Below are 22364 nucleotides of genomic sequence, written 5' to 3'. Positions count from 1 at the left end.
GATTTGTTGTTATATTTTTTCTGTTTCTGGGGATTGAACCCAGGGGCACTTAAGTACTAAGCCACATCTCCAGCCTTTTTTTAAAAAAATTTTTTATTTTGAGACAGAGTCTTGCTAAGTTGCTCAGGGCCTCACTAAGTTTCAGAGCTGGCTTTGAACTTTGGATCATCTTGCCTCAGCCTCCCAAGTCGCTGGGATTACAGATGTATACCACTCCACTGACCTGAGAACAATTTGAGTTTTATACTTAATGATTTTTATGGCTTATATAACTTGGCTAAAATGTTTTATAAGTTGGCTAAATGCACTGCAGTTACTTCATCTTTAAATAGATAATTACATATAGTTCAGTATCAGAGGATTATTGTGAACTTTAAATGAGCCAGTTAATGCAATGTCTGGCACATAACAAGCTCTTTGTAAACATCAGTTATTCAGCTTCATGATTTTAATATTTTCAAACATAGTGCAATTCTTAATATATCTAAAGATTTTTGTTATTACTTAGATTCACAAGTATCACTTGCAAATTTATGATTTTCTATTTGATAATGATTAAATCTGTAGTAAATCAATAATCTGCTTTAACTTCAAATTTTGTTTGTTGTGCTGTTTGTTGTGTTTTCTTAACTTTGTAGAAGAAAAGCCAATCATATATTCTGCTTTCTAGGTAACAGCTATTGAACCTATAATTAATCATGGTGGAGCCAGTGCAAGCACTCAACATTTACATCCAAGTTTGCGATGGCTTTTTGGTGTGGCAGCAGTGGTAACTGATGTTGGACACATTCTTCTTATTGACCTTTGTTTGGATGATATGTCGGGTAGTCAAAGTGAAGTAGAGGCATCAGGTAATTAATCATTCTTTACTTGAAACTAGGAGTACCTGAATGTTCTGATGCAATAGATTGGTTATTTAAAATGCCCCCAAATTTTTTATATAGAAAGTGCTTAAATAAGCCTGACTTAATGGGGCCCAACTGTAATCCCAGTAACTCAGAAGGTTGAGGAAGGAAATCGACAAGTTCAAAGGCAGCCTTGGCAATTTAGTGAGACCCTGTCTCAAAATAAAAAATATGAATTGGGGATATAGCTCAGTGGTAGAGTATCCCTGGGTTTAATCCTCAGTACCAAAGGAATGAAGGAAGGGGAGGGAAGGCAGGAGGAGTAAGGAAAGAAATTATCTATGTCTGTCTTATTTTTATTGTGTGCATCTAGGCACTGTAGAACTTCTCGTGTGATTTGCCCTATTCTGTTTTCATATCATAAAAGTAGACCTTGAAAAAGGTGGGCACTAATTTGTTTTCACATATGTACTTGAGTAAGATCTGTTAAATGCCAGAAGAAGGGCTAATAAAGATATAAAATCTTTATCCTTATTAGCTAGTATAAAGTTATCTAGCCAGGTGGGATCTGACAGTATGTTTTTGGCGTATTGTTTATGTTTCTTTGGGAAGGCCAAGATATAAATAAAAAATTTTATAGGAAATAACAGATTAATTTAAAGTTTTCTCACAAAATAACATTTTAAAATAGAACTAATGCTATTCAAATTCAGTGAAAGTGAAGAGGGACCATTTTTCTTCTTTAAATGCTTATATTTATAAATCTACTCTTTTTTTTAAGTACCTTTGGTTTTTTTAAAGTATGAGATTCTTACTTGATTGGTATTGGTAATGAGCAAGAACTGACCTAAAAGTAAACAGTGTGTATTCTGTAAGCTTTCCTGAGAACCATTTGATCTGACTTTGAGGTCCTTTATTTTTATTTTTAAAAATGTTTTTGCAGTGCTGGAGTTTTAGCCCAGGGTCTTGAATCTGCTAAGCTCTACCACTGAACTAAACCCCCATCCTGAGAATCTTTAATTTTTAAAGTTTTTTGTATCTGTTTCTATTTTAGAACTGTGGTCATTTTAACCTACTTTATATAAACATGACTTGTGAAAGTTGTCAGGATATAATAAAAATTATTAAAACTGCAAATGGAAATCTTCTGGACAGAATTTAAGTCTGTAAAGTAGTACCTTGAAAAAATTTTGATATGGCAGAAATGATGGTTATACATGCACTTAAAAAAAAAATCTTTATAATGATGGAAGCTCTACCTTAAACTTCTGTATGTGTAGAGACCCAACTGATTATAATAAAATCCTGAATGTAATTTTTTTTCTTTTATTTTTTAAAAACAGGATTTTTGTCTTCTGGGTTTTTTTTTTGTTTTGTTTTTTAAGTTTAATTTTTTTTTTTTTTTTTTAGCTGTACATGGACATACCTTTGTTTATTTTATTTATGTGGTGCTGAGGATTGAACCCAGTGCCCCATACGTGTGAGGCAAGTGCTCTACCACTAAGCCACAAACCTAGCCCCTGAATGAAATTTTAATGAAAGGAATTGATAAGCAAAAACAATAGTAACTAAAACCAAATTTTTAGAATATTAGAAATGGTTTGACTAGTCTTTATAGGAAATTAATCAAATAATTAAGGTTGATGTGTTTTGTAGATGTTATCATTATAGGCTCTAAGCATTAGGACATCTTTAATTTTAGAAGTCAGTTTTCAGGTATACCTGGTAATTTTATGATGAAATTATCTGGATTCTGACCAAAACTTTTCTTAATGAGAATTAGGAAGCGATTATTATTATTATTTTTTTAACATAGTCATTTAGACTTAGACGTCACTGAAATATACTAACATAGAAAATGGAGTTCCCAATATATATACTACAATATTGCCCAACTCAATATTTCTTATACATTTTCCATATTAATACATTTAGGGTCTGCCGTATTCTTTTGAATAAGTATAATACTATATTGTATGAACTATTTAATTCAGCAAAATTTGATTGGTATGCTTTAAAAAGCAATAGCAGAAGCAGAAGAGATTGAAAAGGAAACTGTGTAAGTACAATGTGCTTTGGCTTTTTTTCCTCCTTTGTAACAACAAGAATGGAATCTGCTCCTGCAAACAGTTATATCAATAGATTGGCCAGAATTTTTTTTTGTTTTTTATTAAGCATTATAGACATCTTCAAGTAGATTGAATACAAGAATTCCCATGTGTGGATCATCCGAATTCAACTAATTTTTTTCGTGGGGGGATACTGGAATTGAACCCAGGATACTTTGCAACTGAGCCTTTTTATTATTTTGAACCAGGGTGTCACTTGAATTGCTTAATGTCTTGCTAATTTGCTATGGTTGACCTCAAACTTGCAATCTTCCTGCCTCAGCCTCCCTAGTCTCTGGGATTACAGGCATGCACACCATGCCCAGCTCAACTAATTTTCAAATTTTACTGTGTTTATTTTCTTTCATTTCCTTTTCCCTCTGTTATTTTTTAAAAAAATATTTATTCACAATACCTTTATTTCACTCATTTATTTTTTACGTGGTGCTAAGAATCGAACCCAGGGTCCCGCGCGTGCGAGACAAGTGCTCTACCGCTGAGCCACAACCCCAGCCACTCTGTGTTAATTTTATAGCAAATATGGGTGCTTTGACATACAACTAAATTGCTACTACCATTCCTAATAACAGTAATTCTTTAGGGGCCCTGGGGATGTAGCTCAGTAGAGAGCGCTATTCTAGCATGTACAAAGAGATGATCCCCAGCTCCACCGCCACACATAAAATTCTTTGGTATATACTATTTTCAATCTATAATCATTTTGCTGTGATTATCTAAAGCATCTTTTTATATTTGGGTTGTTTGAACCTGGATTTAACAAGGTTCATACATTAATTACATTGAACAAGTTTCTTTGAATGCACAGAAATCCTCTTTTTTTTTTTTTTTAATACTCTCTCAGTTTTACATTTAACTAAGCTTAATTTTTTTTTGAGAATTTTAATATTTATTTTTTAGTTTTTGGCGGACACAACATTATATGTGGTGCTGAGGATCAAACCAGGGCCACACGCATGTCAGACGAGCGTGCTATCGCTTGAGACACATCCCCAGCCCCCAGAAATCCTCTTTATATGCTGTTTTTGTTTACTTTTTAATATCATTGACTTAATGAGGAAGTTAATTATTTGTAGAATGCCCCCTCATTTTGGAATTATGTGGTTTCATGTTGCATTATTTATATTTTGTATTTTTCAAAATATATATGTATATATTTAGTTGTAGTTGAACACAATACCTTTGCTGAGAATCAAACCCAGTGCCTTGCACATGTTAGGGAGTACTCTACTGTTGAGATACAACCTCAGCCGTATATTTTGTATTTTTTGCAAATGTAAATTTGGTTTTATTGAAGATCAACATTTAAGATTCTGGTCAGGATACTTTGGAGGTGCTGAGTGCTTCATATTGCATTATATTGGGAGGTATATAATGCCTAGGTGTATCCTAGTCACGGTGGACAAAAATTGACAAATATGATCCAGTTTTCAACCAGGGGTGAATTTTGTCCTCTAGGAGATGTTTGTCAGGAAACCTTTTTTGGTTGTTACTACTAGAATGTGATGGTGCTTCTAGCTACTATAGTTAAGAGACCACAGATGCTACTTTATATCCTATAGGCATAGGACAGCCTTCTACAGCAAAAAATTATCTGGCCCTAAATGTCTATAGTGCCAGGGTTGAAAAACCCTAGTTTAAATAGTTTCTTTAATTGAAATTGTCATTTGATTAGCAGCTGCAAAATTATGTCTATGTTTTGCAAATTGATGATTCTTTAATTTTGCTATAATCTGAAGAGGAATTTTCTCATTAACTAGTGCCTTTAAGCTACTCTGAAAGTACAGAAAAGGCAGGATAAATATTTACTGATTAAATACTAATTTTCAGAATAAGAAGTTGGTCTCCAGTTACTTCTGATAGTTCATTTAAGATCTTTTATAGGTGGACAGGGTAGATTTCCTCTTCACTCCGCCCCCCTCCTTTTCTTTTTCTTTTTTTTGTCGGGGGGAGTATCATGAGCTCATGAGATACAAGGTACTTAATGTTTCATTTGTTTTCATTGCTTGGATGTACTATCTTGGCTCATGAGAGCCCCTTTATGTTATCTGGATTTATGCTAGGGTTTATATTACCCTCAGGAACAGTTATATTAACAGGACAAATCATCTGCTGTAGGTTTTTCAGTCTTAAGTAGCTTCTTTAGATTTCTGACAGCAGATGAACTGGGCTCATCCTATATAGGAATCCTTCAAGGAAAAGTATTGAAGGTGTAGTTCTAAAATTTAAATCAAGAATCAGCTTTATTTATGATTGGCAAGGAAATTGAAAGTAGTTTAGATGTATTAAATTTTTTAAATTACACAATTAAATGTATTTTAAAATTACAGCATTTAAATAGATAAAGGTAGTTATTTTCTAGTTCAGCATGATTTGTCATCTATTTTAATTGACTCCATTTAATTAATTCAGTTGATGCTGGATGACTCATTTGCTTTTGTGCTTTTCAGTTTCTTTTTCTTCTTTTTTATTTTTTGGTATGGGTGATTGTGCTCAGGGGAGCTTAACCCAGGTTGGCCTCGAGCTTGTGATCCTCCTTCCTCACCTTCCTGGGTCACCAGGATTACAGATAAGAGATACCACTGTACCTGGCTTAATCTTAATTGTTTTTATTTTTGGTTTTAGACCTTGAAGTTATAACTGGTGTCCCAACTGAAGTACCACATATCAGAGAGAGTGTGATGAGAGAAGGACGTCATCTCTGTTTCCAGTTAGTAAGCCCCTCAGGAACAGCTGTTTCTACTCTGAGTTATATTAACAGGACAAATCATCTTGCTGTAGGTTTTTCTGACGGCTATCTTGCACTTTGGAATATGAAGAGTATGAAAAGAGAGTAAGTATAACTTTTTTCCTTATGACTATTGGTAGTTTCTTTTTGAGTATGTTTTGTACTCAACTATTATTTGAAGACAAGCGTGAGAGATGTGAATGAGTAATAATGAATAAATTTCCATTGCCTTAAATTATAGTTAGATAGAGAATGGTTTTAACACTTGACTTGAGGTTGTTTTTTGCAGTATTTAAAAAGTGACTGGTGTTTTGTTTGCTAGTAAAGTTTGGCTATATGGATAAACCATGTATTTGTGTATTACGAATTTTTCAGAAGTGCATTTCCAAGGACTCGGGTTATATAGCACACTTGGTTGAGCACTTGCCTAGCTTGTGTGAGGCCCTGGTTGAATTCTCAGTTGTGCCCTCCCCACCCCAAATCAAAGTTATAAAATCTGTCACTTAAAATTTTATATGGCATCAAAAATATCCCCAGAATATAATTTATTTTAAACTTTTATATCTGTGGAATTAAAATTGCTTGTGTGTGTGTTTGTGTGTGATATATATATATATAATATATATTTCTTTTGGTACCGGGGATTGAACTCAGGTGCACTTAACTACTGAGCCATATCCCCAGCCCTATTTTGCATTTTATTTAGATTCAGGGTCTGAGATGCTTAATACCTTGCTGTTGATGAGGCTGGCTTTGAACTCATGATGCTCCTTCCTCAGTCTCCTGAGTTGCTGGGATTTCAGGCCTATGCCATGGTGCCCTGCAAAATTGCTATTATATTAAGGGAGGTTGCAGATTGGCATTATAGAATTTTAAAAATCTTTGTTAAGCTGGGTGTCGTGGTGCAAGTCTATAATCACAGCAACTTGGGATTTGTTTTGTTTTGAAATTGCTTCCAAAACCCTACCTGGAAAACCTGACTTTGACAGATCATTTTGGCTTATTAAGCTTGTTTGGGGGTGGGATGGGGGCAATACTAGGAATTGAACCTAGGGCGCTCAACCACTGAGCTACATTCCTAGCCTTTATTTTTTATTTTGAGATAAGGTCTTATTAAGTTGCCCAAGCTAGTATAGAACTTGAGATTCTCCTGCCTCAGCCTCCCAAATTGCTATGATTACAGATATGTTATCTGTGACCTTGATTGGGTGACCATAATGTTGAGGTGTTGTGCCATGTGTATTTTGAAAGGCAACATGGTCATGCCTTAATTTTGGAGATCTCATAAACAGTGATTGTTTTAGCCCAAGTTTTTACACAAGGAACTTTACTAAAAACTACAACTTAAATAAGCAATGTATTAACCTTTTGTCTGTTTTAGGTATTATACACAGTTAGAAGGTGGAAGAATTCCTGTGTATGCTATTACTTTTCAAGAACCTGAGAATGATCCTCGTAATTGCTGTTACTTGTGGGCTGTTCAGTCTACGCAAGATAGGTTAGTGTGATGATTATGGTTTTTAAAAATATTTGTCAAAAATAGAACAGATATTCTCTTTAGTGAAAACAAAATTCTTTCCATTAGTGAAATGGTAGTTGAAATTATTTTAAATGTTAATTGTTGGAATAATTGTGAATAGCAGTAAAAAGAAGTTGTGTTTAATTGATCAAATGTTATTCCAAATAGTAAGCCAATATAGATAAGTAGGTAATTATCTTGGATGGTTTTTCTGGCCTTCCTTTTCCCCATACTGTTTTGATAACGCTCTTGTTTTTTATTTACCCTCTGTTCTCTTATCCTTCTTGCCTTTTAAGGTATATGCCTACGATTAATTTTGTTAATCTTTTCCTATCTCTTGCAAGCTCTAATTTTGTTCCATGGTTAGCTAGTAGAAGTCTTTCAGTTTAATTTCTAATAGGTTAAGCTTATTTATTTCCAGTACTAGAACAGTACAAATATTGTTGTTTCTTTATTGGGGGGGGGTTAGTTCTTTCTTTGATAATAAAACAATTTTGGAGTGTAACTTCTATGATCTTGATTAACTTCCTGTTTTTAGTAATTTCTCTTCCCAGATACTTGAACTATGGTCAGTTTGGGTTTTTGTGTTAAATATCACTCTCCAGTATTTAGAGGTGCTAGGAGTCAAATGTCTTTAACTAAAACCTAGCTGTTAGGGAGGAACACTTGGGAATGAATATAGTAGCTGCAATATACATATTCCCTAAAGTGTACAGACAACATCGCCTAATAAGTGGAATCAATATAAAGTAAAAATAGATTACTGTTTACAGTGACAGTTTTGTCCCATGGACTCACTGTTGTAGACCAAAAAAAAAAAAAGACACGGAGATGGTAGTATTTTAACAAAATATTTGTTTGGTACCAGGGATCTTTAGTTTACCTCCTGAATTAATTTCTGTTCTTTTAGTGAAGGGGATGTTTTGAGTTTGCATCTGCTTCAGCTGGCTTTTGGTGACAGAAAATGTTTGGCCTCAGGACAAACCTTATATGAGGTAAATGAAAATTAGAACATTACCATTTTGTTCTTTATTTCCCCAATTTAAGCGCCTTTGTTTTAAGACATTGAAAATTATTCTTGTGTTTAAGTTACTGTATTTATAATATAGTGAGAAGGTATTATTAATGACCTTGAGATCTCTAAATTATTATCCTTTTTTATGAAGGTAGCACTCTATTATTTTTCTCTAAAAATGAGGGAACTGGGCTAGACTTAAATTTGAGGCCTAATTAGTACTCAGGAAAAATAATTTTGTCTTTGTTTCTCTAACATCAAGCACTAAATTGTGAGTGACATTTATAATTGAGTATACACATTTAGATTCTCAGATTACTACCTGTTTTTCTGGCTGAATTTTCCTGAGAAAATTTTGGGGTGCTGCTTATATATGTATTTTGCCCACCCTTTAGAACAGGCTTTCCTAACTTTCTCAAGGGGTTTGTAGATGGCTTTTAGGGAGTTTATATACTACTACCTGAATTATATGTGGCATTTTAATGTTATACATATTTTTCTATGGAAAATCTCAGGCCTTTTACCAGATTATTAAAAGAATTAATGAGCAAAAAAAAATTTAAGAGTTATTCTAGAGCAAGAATTTTAGTGAGAAAACAAATGGATTTGCTGGCCTGGATGTATGTGAATATAATTTGTGCATGTGTGGTGCTGGAGATTAATCCCTGTGTGGTGTGGTGAGAGGGCATGTATACTTCTGATAGTTATATTCCGACTGATAGAACATGGAGTTTCCTATATTGGTACCACTTTAAAAGATTTGTTAATTATCATTTTTGAGTCATTAAATCTAGTTTTTAATTTGTGTTTTGTAATTTATAAAATTATAAAGTCTTTTTCAGTGACTTGCTCTCTTCAGTCTTAGGTTTTGGGTTTTTGTTGTATTGTGTGAAAAATCTTTAAATTTTGGATGTTTAATTTTACAAAGACCTTTGCTTTAGAATCTTATTAAAATTTGTGTATCTTTTATGTTACAGGGGTTAGAGTACTGTGAAGAACGATATACACTGGACCTGGCAGGTGGAATATTTCCTTTGAGAGGACATACTAGTAATACCAAATTGTTGGGGTGCCAGAGTATAGAGAAATTTCGATCTCATGGAGACAGGGACGAAAGCATGAGCGAAGGTTAGTAAAAATACTCTAATTATAGCATGTGAAGTCTCAATTTAAGATTAATCTTGACATAACATTTACTATATGTATTAGTTTCTACACATTATACTTAAAAAATTTAGAATACTGATTATTGAATTTATTCAGGGCTGTAGGTAGGTATTTTCTTGCCTTCAAATTGCTGTATAGAACTGAAAAATTGAATAGATAAGGCTAAAGAGGGGACTCTTATATTTATTAGTCTGACTCTCAAATCAGATTATCTCTAGTCTTAGTGTTGTCTCTAACTAATTGCCTTTGTATATTTTTTGATTCTGTATATGGCTCAAAATATCCTTACATAGTAAAGTTGCATATGTTTTTTTTTTTTAAATTTCAGCATTGATTTATAGTCCATCCCTATCAGTTTGTAAGCCCTGTTTACCTATTAGTTATACTTTTTTAAAAGTATGGTTGTAAAGATTAAATAAGATTATACACATACCAGTTCTGGGAATGCTTAGGGACCTTGTTGTATGTGGTGTTTAGTGAGACTTTCTCATAGTGAGCTTGTTCATCCCAGAGATGCTCTCTATCATAATTCGCGTATCTGTTTTTGTGATCTGACTTTCATATTCAATTATATATGCTCCAAACAGAATTTACCAGGCACTTTCTCTTTTTATTGTCTCAGATCTTTACTGTCCTCCTTTTGGTGCCCCTTTCTCTGTTGTCATTGCATAGCCACTGTCTAGGTACTTGTCTTTTTTCCCTTTATTATTTAGCTACATCAGTTGCTCTCAGCCAACATTCCTCTAAAGAGTGAATCTTTGATGCCCAAAGAGCACCAATTTTAGGTAGCAAATTAACTTCTCTAGTACTAGCTATGGGAGAATGGTGATTGAAATAATTTTCTACTTTGTACTTCCAGTATCTTAAAGTTGCTAACAGGTTAACTGAAAAGAAGTTGGGATGGAACTTTAATGATGAGAACTTTTTTAATTCCCTGAAAAAGAGAAACAGTCAAGATATAAATGAACAGATCTCTACTTACACATAGATGATAGAAATACATTTTCACAAATCTAATGGAATGTAAATTAAACCTTAATTTATGGAAAATCTTGCCATAATTTTAATGAGGTGATTTTACTTTGAGATTATTTTTAGAGATAAAATATCTCTTTTTCCTTTCAGCTCTATCTCCTGACACTAGTGTTTCAGTCTTTACCTGGCAAGTGAATATATATGGACAGGAAAGGCCATCTATATATTTGGGACTTTTTGACATAAATCGTTGGTATCACGCACAAATGCCAGATTCATTAAGGTAAGATTATTTTCTCTTTTCCTTTTTTCTCTTGGGAATTTGTGTGTGTAGCTTTTCAATAATTTAATAGTTTTTAAATTTTCTTTTAGATCTGGAGAATATCTACATAATTGCTCTTATTTTGCATTGTGGTCATTGGATTCTGTTGTAAATAGGACTTTTCCACACAACATTTTGGATATATTAGTACATGAGAGAAGTTTAACTCGAGGAATTCTTCCTTCATACCCACCTCCTGAGCAGTATTTTAACCCAAGTACTTTTAATTTTGGTATGTATTTTCTTAATTTCACCTTTGACATAAGTAACATGGAAAAGTATGCAGATGTATGTAAGTATATTTTATACATAGACTATCCTCTATTCATATCTCATTTTTAACATGGATGATTTAGGGGATCAATTCCATCAAAGTACATAAGAAATTTAATACATGTTTATAACAAAATTATTACTATTTTAATTTGCTAGAAAAGATGAATTATATTATAGTGATAAAGTTTGTTATTGTTATTCTCAGGATGGAAACTCCTGGAAAAGTTTACTTAAAAAATTCATTCTATATGATGATTTAATTGTTAAGTATTTTTTTTTAATCTTTTTTTTTTTTAAAGATGCCACTTGTTTATTAAACTCAGGAGTTGTTCACATAACTTGTACTGGCTTTCAGAAGGAGGTAAGTAGAAACTTAGCAACATAGACTTTCTTAATTAGCTTGAGATCATATCTTAGAATACAGGGGATTCATGGTTTTAAACTTTAGTGTTTAACTATATAAACTATTACTTCATCTGAAATGGTAGTTTCTGTTAGGTTCTGAGGTTAGCATTCAAATACCCTGGATTACTAATGACAACCTTCTAGAGGAAGGCATTGGGATGCTTTTAGTAGCTTTCTGTGTATGAAAAGAATGAATAGAAGAGTGTCTTGTCACATCCTTTAAAAAAATCATTCCTATTGGTTCTTTTGAGAAAGGAGCTAAATGAGTAAAAAAAGTAGCACAGTGACACAGTGCTGACATGGGAAAACAAATGAAGACAGCATATTTATATAAATAATGTTTAGAAAAATACTTTTCCAAAGAAACATGATGTAACAGACATTTTAATTAATAATCATCCATATGTGAATAAATGCAATATTTATACTTCATATTAGATCTCATTCATTTGAAGACACAGAGGAATAAGCTTTTGTATGTGTATCAAGTTTGTTGAGATCTGTTACCAAATCTGTTAGCTTTAGAGAAGATTAAGAGGGTTACCTTTCATGAAAATATGTAAGCTAGGGGGCTGGGGTTGTGGCTCAGAGGTAGAGCACTCGCCTGCCATGCAGGAGGCACCGGGTTTGATCCTCAGCACCACATAAAATAAAGATATTTGTGTCCACCTATAACTAAAAAAATAAATGTTTAAAAAAAATTTGTGAGCTGGGCTGAGGATATAGGTCAGTTGGTAGAGGGCTTGCCTGCTATGCACAATGCAACAAATAGGCATTGTTGAGTTAAAGAATCCATTTCCTTTTTTCTGCAATCTATTTTTTTTATAATTTCCATTAGGTATTTTTTAGCTTTACTTGGGTTTATTAAATAGAGTAATTTTATTCTTAAATTTAATGATCGCATTGCATATTGATTTGCATGTTGATTGATGTCTTAATATCTATTACAGACTTTGACTTTTTTAAAGAAATCAGGACAGTCCCTTAATGAAGTCATTCCTGATGGTTATAATCGGTGTCTTATAGCTGGCCTTCTGTCACCAAGACTTGTTGATACTCAGCCCTCCAATCTAAGTCAAGTGAGATGATTTTTAGCTATATCATTTCTTTCTATGATTACATGTTTATTAGCTTTCTATTACAATACAGTTCTATTAGATAAATTTTTTAAAAGCAGATAAAAGTAGTATGATGGCTGCTATGTACAATCAATAACTGTGGTCTTGGATTTTTTCTTTGGAAAGTTCTACTCCCAAGACCAAATAGGACAAAATTTAGCACCAGGTTCGTTTAGCTGTGTAAATGTAATAGGCGTACTTCACTAGTCAGGAGGCATCTTAACAATAAGCAACTTTACCCAGTGACAGTAATAATTCATTTGTCTTAACTCATTATTTTCTTGTAAAATGATTAGAAAAAAATAAATTCTCCAATCATTTTTCCTTGGAGAAAGAAAAAAATATTTTAATAACTCTTTCTTGTGGCTGGGGTTATGTGTGGCTCAGCAGTGGAGCACTTGCCTAGTACTTGTGGGGTCCTGGGTTTGATCCTTAGCACCACATATAAAAAATAAATAAAGATATTGTGTCCATCTACAACTAAAAAATATTTTAAAAAATAACTTTCACCAAATCGTGTTTCAATATTTAAATAATTTCAGATATGTAACCTAATGAATTGCTAGAAAATGAGCCTTTTAAATATCAGATGAAATGTAAATATTGTTTATGATTGGTTTAATGTTCACAGTTGAAATTTAATACTGAATATATTTATGGAAATAAAGAGAAACTTTCAAATCATTAACTTCAGATTTCTCTCTTCTCTCTACTTTTAGGTTATTGTACTAATTTTTTGGGTGGGGGCATACTAATGATTGAACTCATGGGCATTCAACCATTGAGTCACACCCCAAGCCTTATTTTGTATTTTATTTAGGGATAGAGTCTCACTGAGTTGCTTAGCACCTTGCTTTTGCTTTGAACTCACTATCCTCCTGTCTCAGCCTCCCGAGCTGCTGGGATTATAGGCATGTGCCACTGCACCCAGCTTGTACTAATTTAAGCAGTACTATATATTCATGTAGTGGTCTCCATTGGCTTTATTTTGTTTGTTTTGTTTATCCCAAAGGTCCCAAGTGGCCTTTTTTTTTTTTTTAAACTTGCCCAGTCTGTCACACATGACCTTAATTGTTTTTGTTTCCATTTTGATTTTAAAAGAAAAAATTATGTAATTCTCTTAGACAAAGTTGGCTTTTCCAAGTTGATTTTCTAATGACTTAACTTTTACTTTCTAACTGTGTGTCTCTTGCCTCTGGTTCTACCTTCTGGGAGAATTCTTTATATTGTCTTCCTTTCACTGATTTTTTTAAAAATTAGCCTTCCATTAAAAATTTCTGTGAGCGTTTTTTTGGGTCATCCCCTTTCCATGGGATTCTGTACTTGTTTTATAGATGAAATTTCTTCTATGTTCAATTATTTTCTTGGTACCTGGGATTGAACTCTGGGGTGCTTAACCACTGACCCACATCCCCAGTCCTTTTTTTTTTTTTTTTTTTTTTTTTTTTTTTTTTTGATGTTGAGACAGCATTATGACCTCACTAAGTTGCTGAGGCTGGCTTTGAACTTGCTATCCTCCTTTCTTGGCCTCTGAAGCCACTGTGATTTCGGATGTGCACCACCATACCCAGTTCAAATTTTATTAAGTTCCCTACATTATTTACTTTTTCAGAACTTTTTAAAATTATTTTTGTTATTTAAGTCTTGATGGTGAATAGCTTCAAATGTTTGATATAATTAGGTTGTTTGTTCATGTGTAAAAGGATCCATCAGACTTGACTTCAGAATAATAGAATGGTTAGACTATCTATATTCTGTTTTCAGTCCATTTGTGACCACCATTTCCCTCTGTTTTCCTCTGTACCTGGTTTCTTCAAGTATTTAGCCCTAATATGATTCTAACAGCCTCTCTGGGGCTTTAGTTCAGAGTTTACTGCATAATACCAGGTCAGTTACCTTCATTATTGCTTTTCAGAATTTTTTTTGAGCTTTCTTATCCCAGGATGACTTCTGTTTGTCCTTGTTTATTAATTCTTTAAGATCAGGTCTGGTTAAAATGATATGGAAAGAGGAAATAATGAGTCTTATCATATTCTTTTATTCACAAGTCAGAATTTCTCAAAATGGCTTCATGTAGTTCTAATTATGTTCACCAGAAAGCTTTAGGAGATTGTTGCACTAGTGGTCCTGTTCATAGAATTCTTTGGGCAAGAATCAAAACTGACTGCAGCTCGGCACATGCCACTGTAATCCCAGATACTCAAGAGGCTGAAGCAGGAGCATCACAAGTTTGAGATCAGCCTAGGCAACTTAGTGACCTAGGCAACTTTGTGAGACCTTGTCCCGAAAGTATTAAAAAATGGCTATAGCTTTCTCTATAAAATGCTCCAGATTGGGAACTGTTGTTGGAAACCATTTGTTACCCCTAAGGACTTGGGCACTCTAAGAGCACCATGTGACTTTTTTACTTTAGAGAACTTAATACTGAACCTTTTGTTTTGTAATTATACATTATTAAATTTAAAGCAATTTAAGTTTCTTTAAAGAAAAATGGAAAAAATTACATGTTATTCAGCCATGTTAAAAAATAAAAATGTTTTGGGGCTGGGGTTGTTGGCTAAGTGATAGAGCTCTTGCCTAGCATGTGTGAGGGAGACCCTAGCACAACACAAAACTAAATAAACAAAAAGTATTATGTCCATCTAACTAAAAATATTTTTTAAAAATAAATAAATAAAAACATTTATTGTTTCCTGTGAAATTTCTATTTTTTGTATTGAGGATTGAACTCAGGGCTTCTTAAGCCTGAGCTGTATCCCAAGACCATTTTTATTTTTTATTTTGAGACAGGGTCTTGCTAAGTTGTTTAGTGCCTCGCTGTTGCTGAGACTGGCTTTGAAACCATAATCAGGCTTAGAACCCTGCATTTTTAATAACAGCTTTATTGAGATATATACTATGCAGTTTAGCTATTTAAAGTGCATAATTCAGCCTTTAGAGTTATACAGCAATCACCACATTTGATTTTAGAAAATTTTTATTATCTCTTTAAAAAAAAATCCACATTACCCATTAATAGTCACTTCTTTCCTTTTCATCTCTCCTCTTTTCCACTTGACCCTGGGGAACCTCTAATCTACTTTCCTATCTTTATGGATTTACTATTCCAGATATTTCATGTAAAAGATTTGTAGTCTTTTTGACTGGCTTCTTTCGTTTATTGAAATGAAAGAAGGTTCATCAGTGTTACAGTTAATATTAGTACTTAATCTTATTTTATGACCATTACAGTATTGTACATATTGTTTAATCCTCAATTGATGGGCATTTGGGTTTTTTCCTACTTTCGGCTCTTATGGGATAATGCTGTTGTGAACTTTCACCTGAAGTTTTTATATGGAAATCATGGATTGTTTAACATATTGAAGAACTGCCAGACTGTTGGCACTTTTCATTTTCACTAGCATGGATGAGGATTCCAATTTTCCCACCTCTTTACCAGTGCTTGTCATTTTCTGGCTTTGTGATTATAGCTATCCTAGTGGATCATAACAATTTTTCAGTGTTTCTCATATTTTCATTTTTCCCTCCCTTCTTTTCTTTCATGATTTAGGAAGAACAGTTAGAAGGTATATTGTCAGCAGCAATTCAAACAAGTTCCCTGGGACTTTTGACTGGTTGTATCAGAAGTTGGATAACTGAAGGTAATATTTGATTTTTAACCATTAAAACATTTGTAATTTAAAATCAACTATCAGTTTACTTTTTCTTTTTAAGTTGTGAGATATTTGTTGATTATTATGCAGTTGTAAGGCATAATTTGAGTACCTTTTTCCATTTTTCTCCCCCCGTTTATGCAGTCTGGCAAACCTCTAGTACAGTATCACAACCAGATGCTTTATGCTTCCATCCCTCCTATTTGCCCGTCCCTAACCTGTGGCAGCCACTAATCTATTTTCTATTTGTAAAATATTGTCATTGAAACAATTTAAGTGGAATCATTCAACCTGTCATCTTTTGGGATGCACTTTTTTTTTAACTCATAATTCATCTGGCTAACTGTATCACTTTCTACACACACATACACACACATTATCTTTTGTTTTGAACCATTTGAAATAAGGGTTGGAATCATGCTTATTAATTCATATTTTAGTATAAATTTCCTTCTAAAAACAAAGACACATAGAAATGCATGTTGTGATTATAAAACATCAAGAACATTGACATTGAGCCGTCTTTTTGTTTCTTCATGGTGCTGGAGATTGAATTTATGGCCTTGCGCCAGCTAGGCAAGTGCTCTACCAGTGAGTTACATACCCAGTTTTTCATATCTTTAATTTCCCTTAATCTGACAACAGTTTCTATATCTTCATCTAACATAGAAATTTGAGGGCTGGGGTTATAGCTCAGTGGTAGAGCACTTGCCTAGCACATATGAAGCACTGGGTTCAACCTTTAGTACCACATAAAAATAAAGAAATACAGGTATTGTGTCCATCTCCAATTAAAAATATTTTTTAAAAAAGAAATTTGACTTTAACAAAAATATATAGACCTATTTTATAGATTGCCTTTCAGTTGGTGTTTATTAATCTTTCCTCATTAGATTCAGGCTTTACATTTTTGGAACATTAATAGATAAAATAGTTTGTTCCCTATTGATGCACTAAGCAGGATAAATTATCAAATTATCTACACTAATGTCAGTGTTTACTTTTTGAACTTGGTTAGGGTATTACTTGCCATATTTCTCTGCTGTTATTAGTTTTCTGTTTGTAATTTTTTTTTTTCCTTTCATGTGTATAAATAAGAACAACCAAATTCTGCTGCTAATTTGCGCTTTGTTCTTGAATGGACATGGAATAAAGTGGTTTTCACTAAAGAGGAATTTGACAGGCTATGTAAGTAAAAGTCTTGATTTAGGACAATTAGTTTTAAGTTCAATAATGTTTGATCATAGTAAAGCTGTAAATTCTTAAAAATGTAAAGATTTCACAGAAGATCTAGCATTTTATCTGGGGGGGTGGGTAGAATAAGCAGTCACAGATTAAGTAATGCAGTTGTTGATCCTGAGTTGGCAGTTTGTGAAGGACTCAATTCCAGTAGGCTAAAAGATGCACCAAACTTGATAACAGAGAATTCTAAACAACAGCATTTGCCATAATGGGATCCATTGATTTTTTTTTTTTTTTTTAATTTGTACTTACTAATGACATGTAGGGTGACTTTCATCTTGGGGATTAGTCAACAAGTGAGGGTTTGAGAAGCTCAGAAGTAAACATTTGCATGTGTACTCTCCTCCCTAATTCCAAGGTGTTTTCTATTTTTAAATTAATTTTTTAAAGTTTTCGAGACAGAATTTTGTTGGGTTGCCTAGGCTGGACTCAAACATTTCAGCTCAAACGATCCTCCCACTTCAACCTGGGACTACAGGTGCACATCACAGTGCCCTGTTGAAAAATAATTTTTGCAATAGAGTGTGGCAACATGCTAATGTACCACAAAATTGCAAGTTTTAGAACTATATATATTTTAAGTTTAATTTACGAATTATGTTGATGATGGAGTAAGGAGAATAATATGCTAGTTAACTTCAGAAATTCTTGTACTTCCTCACTTTTTATTTAAAATATTCATGGATATGCACAAGCTAAATGGTAGGCCACAATGCATCACCCCTGTCCCCCACCAACACATACCCTTATCATCTTTTTGAAAATTTTGGTTTTTTTTCAAGTTTGTTGTATACTTTGACTATATTTTGAGATAGCCAGTGAATATTCAAAGTCCATCATGTTGAGCTAATGGAAAAATCATGTTAAGAGTACTAGTAATTTAACTGGAAGTGTGGCTTGGTGGTAGAGTGCTTGTGTTCAGTTCTCAGCACAGGGAAAAAAATTGAGTTTAAAAAAATGAAAAATTTTAAAAAGTACTAGTTTTTAGAAATACTTGATTGTGCTATCAATGAAAGAAAATTTTAAGCTAGAATGAAAGAAAATGCTAACAATTAAAGAAAATTTTAAGCTAGAATGTACGTCACATGTTTTGATCATTTATTATATTTCGCAATGAATGACCAAATGGACTTTGGAAGACATACAGTTTAAGTTATTCTCTGTAGTTTTTTTAAACCAACACTAATTGATATGAACTGAGCCCAGAGTCACATGCCTGGCTACTTGGGAGATTAATGTTTGTAGAGAATAGCAAGTGTGAGGCCAGTCTGGGCAAGTTAGGGAGACCCTGTCTTAAAATAAAATTTAAAAGTGTTGGGGATTTATTCGTTGGATGAGTGCTTGCCTTCTATGTGCAAGGCCCTTGGTTTAATCCATTAGTACCACCTCCCATAAATAAATAAATAATACTAAGTAAACATATATGTGTGTGTGTGTTCAGTCTATATATAGATTAATTGAATACACATGGGTTGTATAGTATTCTTAGGCTGTATTTATGGAACTGGAAATATGAACAAAATTTTAAATATTTATTTTTAAATTTGGTTTTTAGATATATACATGACAGTAGAGTGTATTTTGACATACTACACGTACATTGAGTATAACTTATTCAATTTTAAATATTTTAGTAACCAGTTAACATAGTGGAAGTGTGGAAGAGTGCCTGATAATTCAGATCACTATAAAAATATATTTATTTTTTAAGAGGAAAATGTTTGTCAGAACTTATTAATTTTGTTTGAGTGTAATGTTGTATTTTAAGGTTTGGACTTGGTAATTCAGCTATTATTGAAAACTTGAACTTTTTGTAACAAACTACAGGGCATAATAAATACTTTAGTGTATTGGAAGCATAGTTAAGAAATTATTGTTCAGTCCAGTCACATTAAAAATTAATTTGGTTAATTTGGCCATGTTTTGTAAATCCTCATCTCATAATATTTATAAACTCTACCTTTTAGATGTTATTTGAGTTAAGATTCTCACTGACTGGCTGATTTTTTTGTTTTGTTTTACGTTGTTTTCTCTCAGCATATTAGGTGCTCTAACCACTGAACTAGGTTCACAGCCTTTTTTATATTTTATGTTAGACAGTGTCTCGCTAAGTTGCTGAGGGAGGCTAGGATCAAATTTGTGATCCTCCTGCCTCAGCCTTTGGAGTCGCTGGGATTATAGGCATGTGCCACTGTTGCTAGCTCTTTCTGGTTTTATACTGAAAGCATATTCTAGCTTTCTTGAAGATATTTGCCATTTCTAGCTTATCTTTTAAATCTCATTTAGAATAATTCTTTTGAGTGATAGAAATTAGAGGAAATTTGTATTTGTGATTCTAATTCATTCCTAATTACTGTGTGGAAACTAATCTTCTGTTTTATCCTTGAAAAGGTATACCATTATTTGATGGTTCATGTCGTTTCATTGATCCACAAACTATACAGTCTATCCAGCAGTGCCATTTGCATCTTAGCAACCTTAATAGTGTCTTAAGCTGTTTTGCAACAGAGGCACAGGATATCACTGAGAGAGGTATGTTCTTTGTTTTTATACTGTTAAAATTTACTTAAAAAATGGAATAAAGTTCCTGTTTTCCTGTGTGGACCATTGTTTAAAGGACATTAGTTCTCAAATGCTAGCATAGTTTTTATGTAAAATTACAAAATGTTATTAGGTGTGTCATTAGCAGATACTAAAACAATCTGGAGTTAAAGTTTATGATAGTTAAGGTAGTATACTTCAGGGGAATTTCCAATTTTACAATTATATGTAGATTTTTATCCAAAGAAGTGACTGTAATCTTTTTCCCCCAGGTTTTGCCATTTAAAACAAAAGGCCAGTTTCAAGGCCTGATTTGAACAACCTCTATTGATGATAAACTATTAGTTTGCATAAAATGATGATAAACTTAATTTTCATAAAAATTAGGTCAATGATTTTATTATTTTAGCATTTTGGAGATTAACTTGATACCATTTTGAGCAAAGTCAATTAGTTACAAGATGAGTTTGTTAAAAGCATATATATATTGTCACCAAGTAATTAGGTTTTTAAAACTAGCAGATATCTTCATTTTTCATTTGTGGTTGATAAATTGAATAAATCAATGTCAATTTTTCTTTGCAGGAATGGTGGACTTAAAGAATAAGCATATGGTTGCCCAGCTCATCTGTCAATATGTACAAATGGTTCTTTGGTTTTCTCATTCTGGGCTTTTACCAGAAGGCTTAGGTAAAATATTTACTTAATCTACTAATATTAATTGAAACATTGTGTATAATTTTGTTGTTCTCTGTTTCAGGCTTACTTTCTTCCAGATAATGTTTTTTTTCTTTTCTTGCATTCTTTCTTTGTATCTTCAGTGCCTTAGCCTGAAACTGATACACAGATTCTCTACATGTTCATTGGATTGAATAACATTTTTAAAAGGAAAGCAAGTTTGAGAAAACTGAGCTTCTGAAAATGAGTTCAATAATAACACAAGCAGCTGGTTGCAGTGGTGCATGCCTGTAATCCCAGCAGCTGGGGAGGTTGAGGCATGAGGATTGGGAGTTCAGAGCTAGCCTCAGCAACTTTGGGAGGCCCTAAGTGTATTAGTGAAACCCTTTCTCTAAATAAATATAAAAAAGGGCTGAGGATGTGGCTCAATGAATGGTTGGAGAGCCCCCGCACCCCCTTCAATCTCTGCTACCAAACTTTGAACTCATGATCCTCAGCCTGTCTGACTCAGCCTCCCAAGCTGCTGGGATTACAAGCATGGGCCACCACACCTGGCCTAGAATTCACTTTTAAAACCTCTAACTGCTTGCATTTCTAGTAAATTACATTTTATTTAGAAGTGCTTCTGCTACTGCACACAATTGCTGTTAATCTTATGTTTTTTAAGTTCTTTTAGATTTTTAAATTTTTGTTTGTACCTAGGAAGAGTAAAACAGTTTGCAGGGTTTTAAACCAGCCAACATCCTTGTTATAAACTTTCATGAGACATTGTTTTCCCACTTGTGTATCTATAAATAAAAGAATGTGTAGTATTCTTGTATTACTTAAATTTAGGGAACCTGCAATTTTAAGCAATGTAATAAAATTAAAGTATAATACTAATTTGTATAACTTGTCCACTTATATTGTGGACATATTTTAGAAAAATTACTGTTTTTTTTTTGTCCCCCCAACTTTAAATAAAAATCCAGATGATGCTGTGCAGTTGTCAAGGTTATGCTACAACTACCCTGTAATTCAGAACTACTACACCAATTGTCGACAGAAGTGTGAGCGTTTATCAAGGTATAGTATATCCAGACCTTCAAAACACAGTTTAGAAATTACATCTATGGGATCTTGGGCTGTGTGGTTCAGCAGTAGAGCGCTTGCCTTGCACATGTGAGGCACTGGGTTTGATCCTCAGCACTGCATAAAAATAAACAAAATAAAGATATTGTATCCATCTATAATTTTAAAAAAAGATACAGAAATTACTTCTGTGAAAAATCAGACCTTCTCAGAACAAAGTTCATCATGCTGTACAATGATTAAATGTGTGGAATTCTCAGTAAATAAATGTTAGAATGTTAGTGGTATTTCTAATTTATTTGTATCATTTGCCTTGACCTGCTGGCTATATCTTTATTTTACTCTTAAGTCTATTACCATTATGAGAAGGTTTTATAAGCATTTTTAAAAAATGAAAAAAAGGGGCTGGGGATGTGGCTCAAGTTGTAGTGTGCTCGCCTAGCATGCGTGAGGCACTGGGTTCGATTCTCAGCACCACATAAAAATAAAATAAAGATATGTGTCCACCTAAAACTAAAAAATAAATATTAAAAAAAAAGAAAAAACTTGAATAGCCTTGTTGTTTCTAAAGAGAAATATGAAAGTAATAGTAGAACATAGTACAGTTTAGAGCATTAGCCCTATCTCTGGAACTAAATAGCTTTCTACCTCAAGTTGGAATGACAATTTTAGAGCTGCAG

General features: G+C 33.2%; 1 protein-coding gene across 4 annotated transcripts in view; it reads left to right on the top strand.

Annotated features, from left to right (window-relative positions):
• Positions 1-22364, top strand: part of Ahctf1 (AT-hook containing transcription factor 1) — a 66257-nt gene that overhangs the window by 10589 nt on the left and 33304 nt on the right. For all 4 annotated transcript variants that reach the window (XM_048809271.1, XM_048809270.1, XM_048809269.1 and 1 more), the window contains exons 4-17: positions 671-851; positions 5597-5804; positions 7081-7197; positions 8129-8213; positions 9211-9361; positions 10526-10658; positions 10748-10929; positions 11273-11334; positions 12329-12457; positions 16050-16140; positions 17251-17340; positions 19786-19926; positions 20521-20625; positions 21585-21678. In XM_048809271.1, the coding sequence (XP_048665228.1) occupies positions 671-851; positions 5597-5804; positions 7081-7197; positions 8129-8213; positions 9211-9361; positions 10526-10658; positions 10748-10929; positions 11273-11334; positions 12329-12457; positions 16050-16140; positions 17251-17340; positions 19786-19926; positions 20521-20625; positions 21585-21678 (1769 nt within the window). The remainder of the gene's footprint in view (positions 1-670; positions 852-5596; positions 5805-7080; positions 7198-8128; positions 8214-9210; positions 9362-10525; positions 10659-10747; positions 10930-11272; positions 11335-12328; positions 12458-16049; positions 16141-17250; positions 17341-19785; positions 19927-20520; positions 20626-21584; positions 21679-22364) is intronic.

Source organism: Marmota marmota, unplaced genomic scaffold, assembly GCF_001458135.2.
Source record: "Marmota marmota marmota unplaced genomic scaffold, marMar, whole genome shotgun sequence".
NCBI classification, from domain to species: domain Eukaryota; kingdom Metazoa; phylum Chordata; class Mammalia; order Rodentia; family Sciuridae; genus Marmota; species Marmota marmota.
Note: the sequence above shows the minus strand (reverse complement) of the source record. Positions and strands in the feature narration are given on the sequence as shown.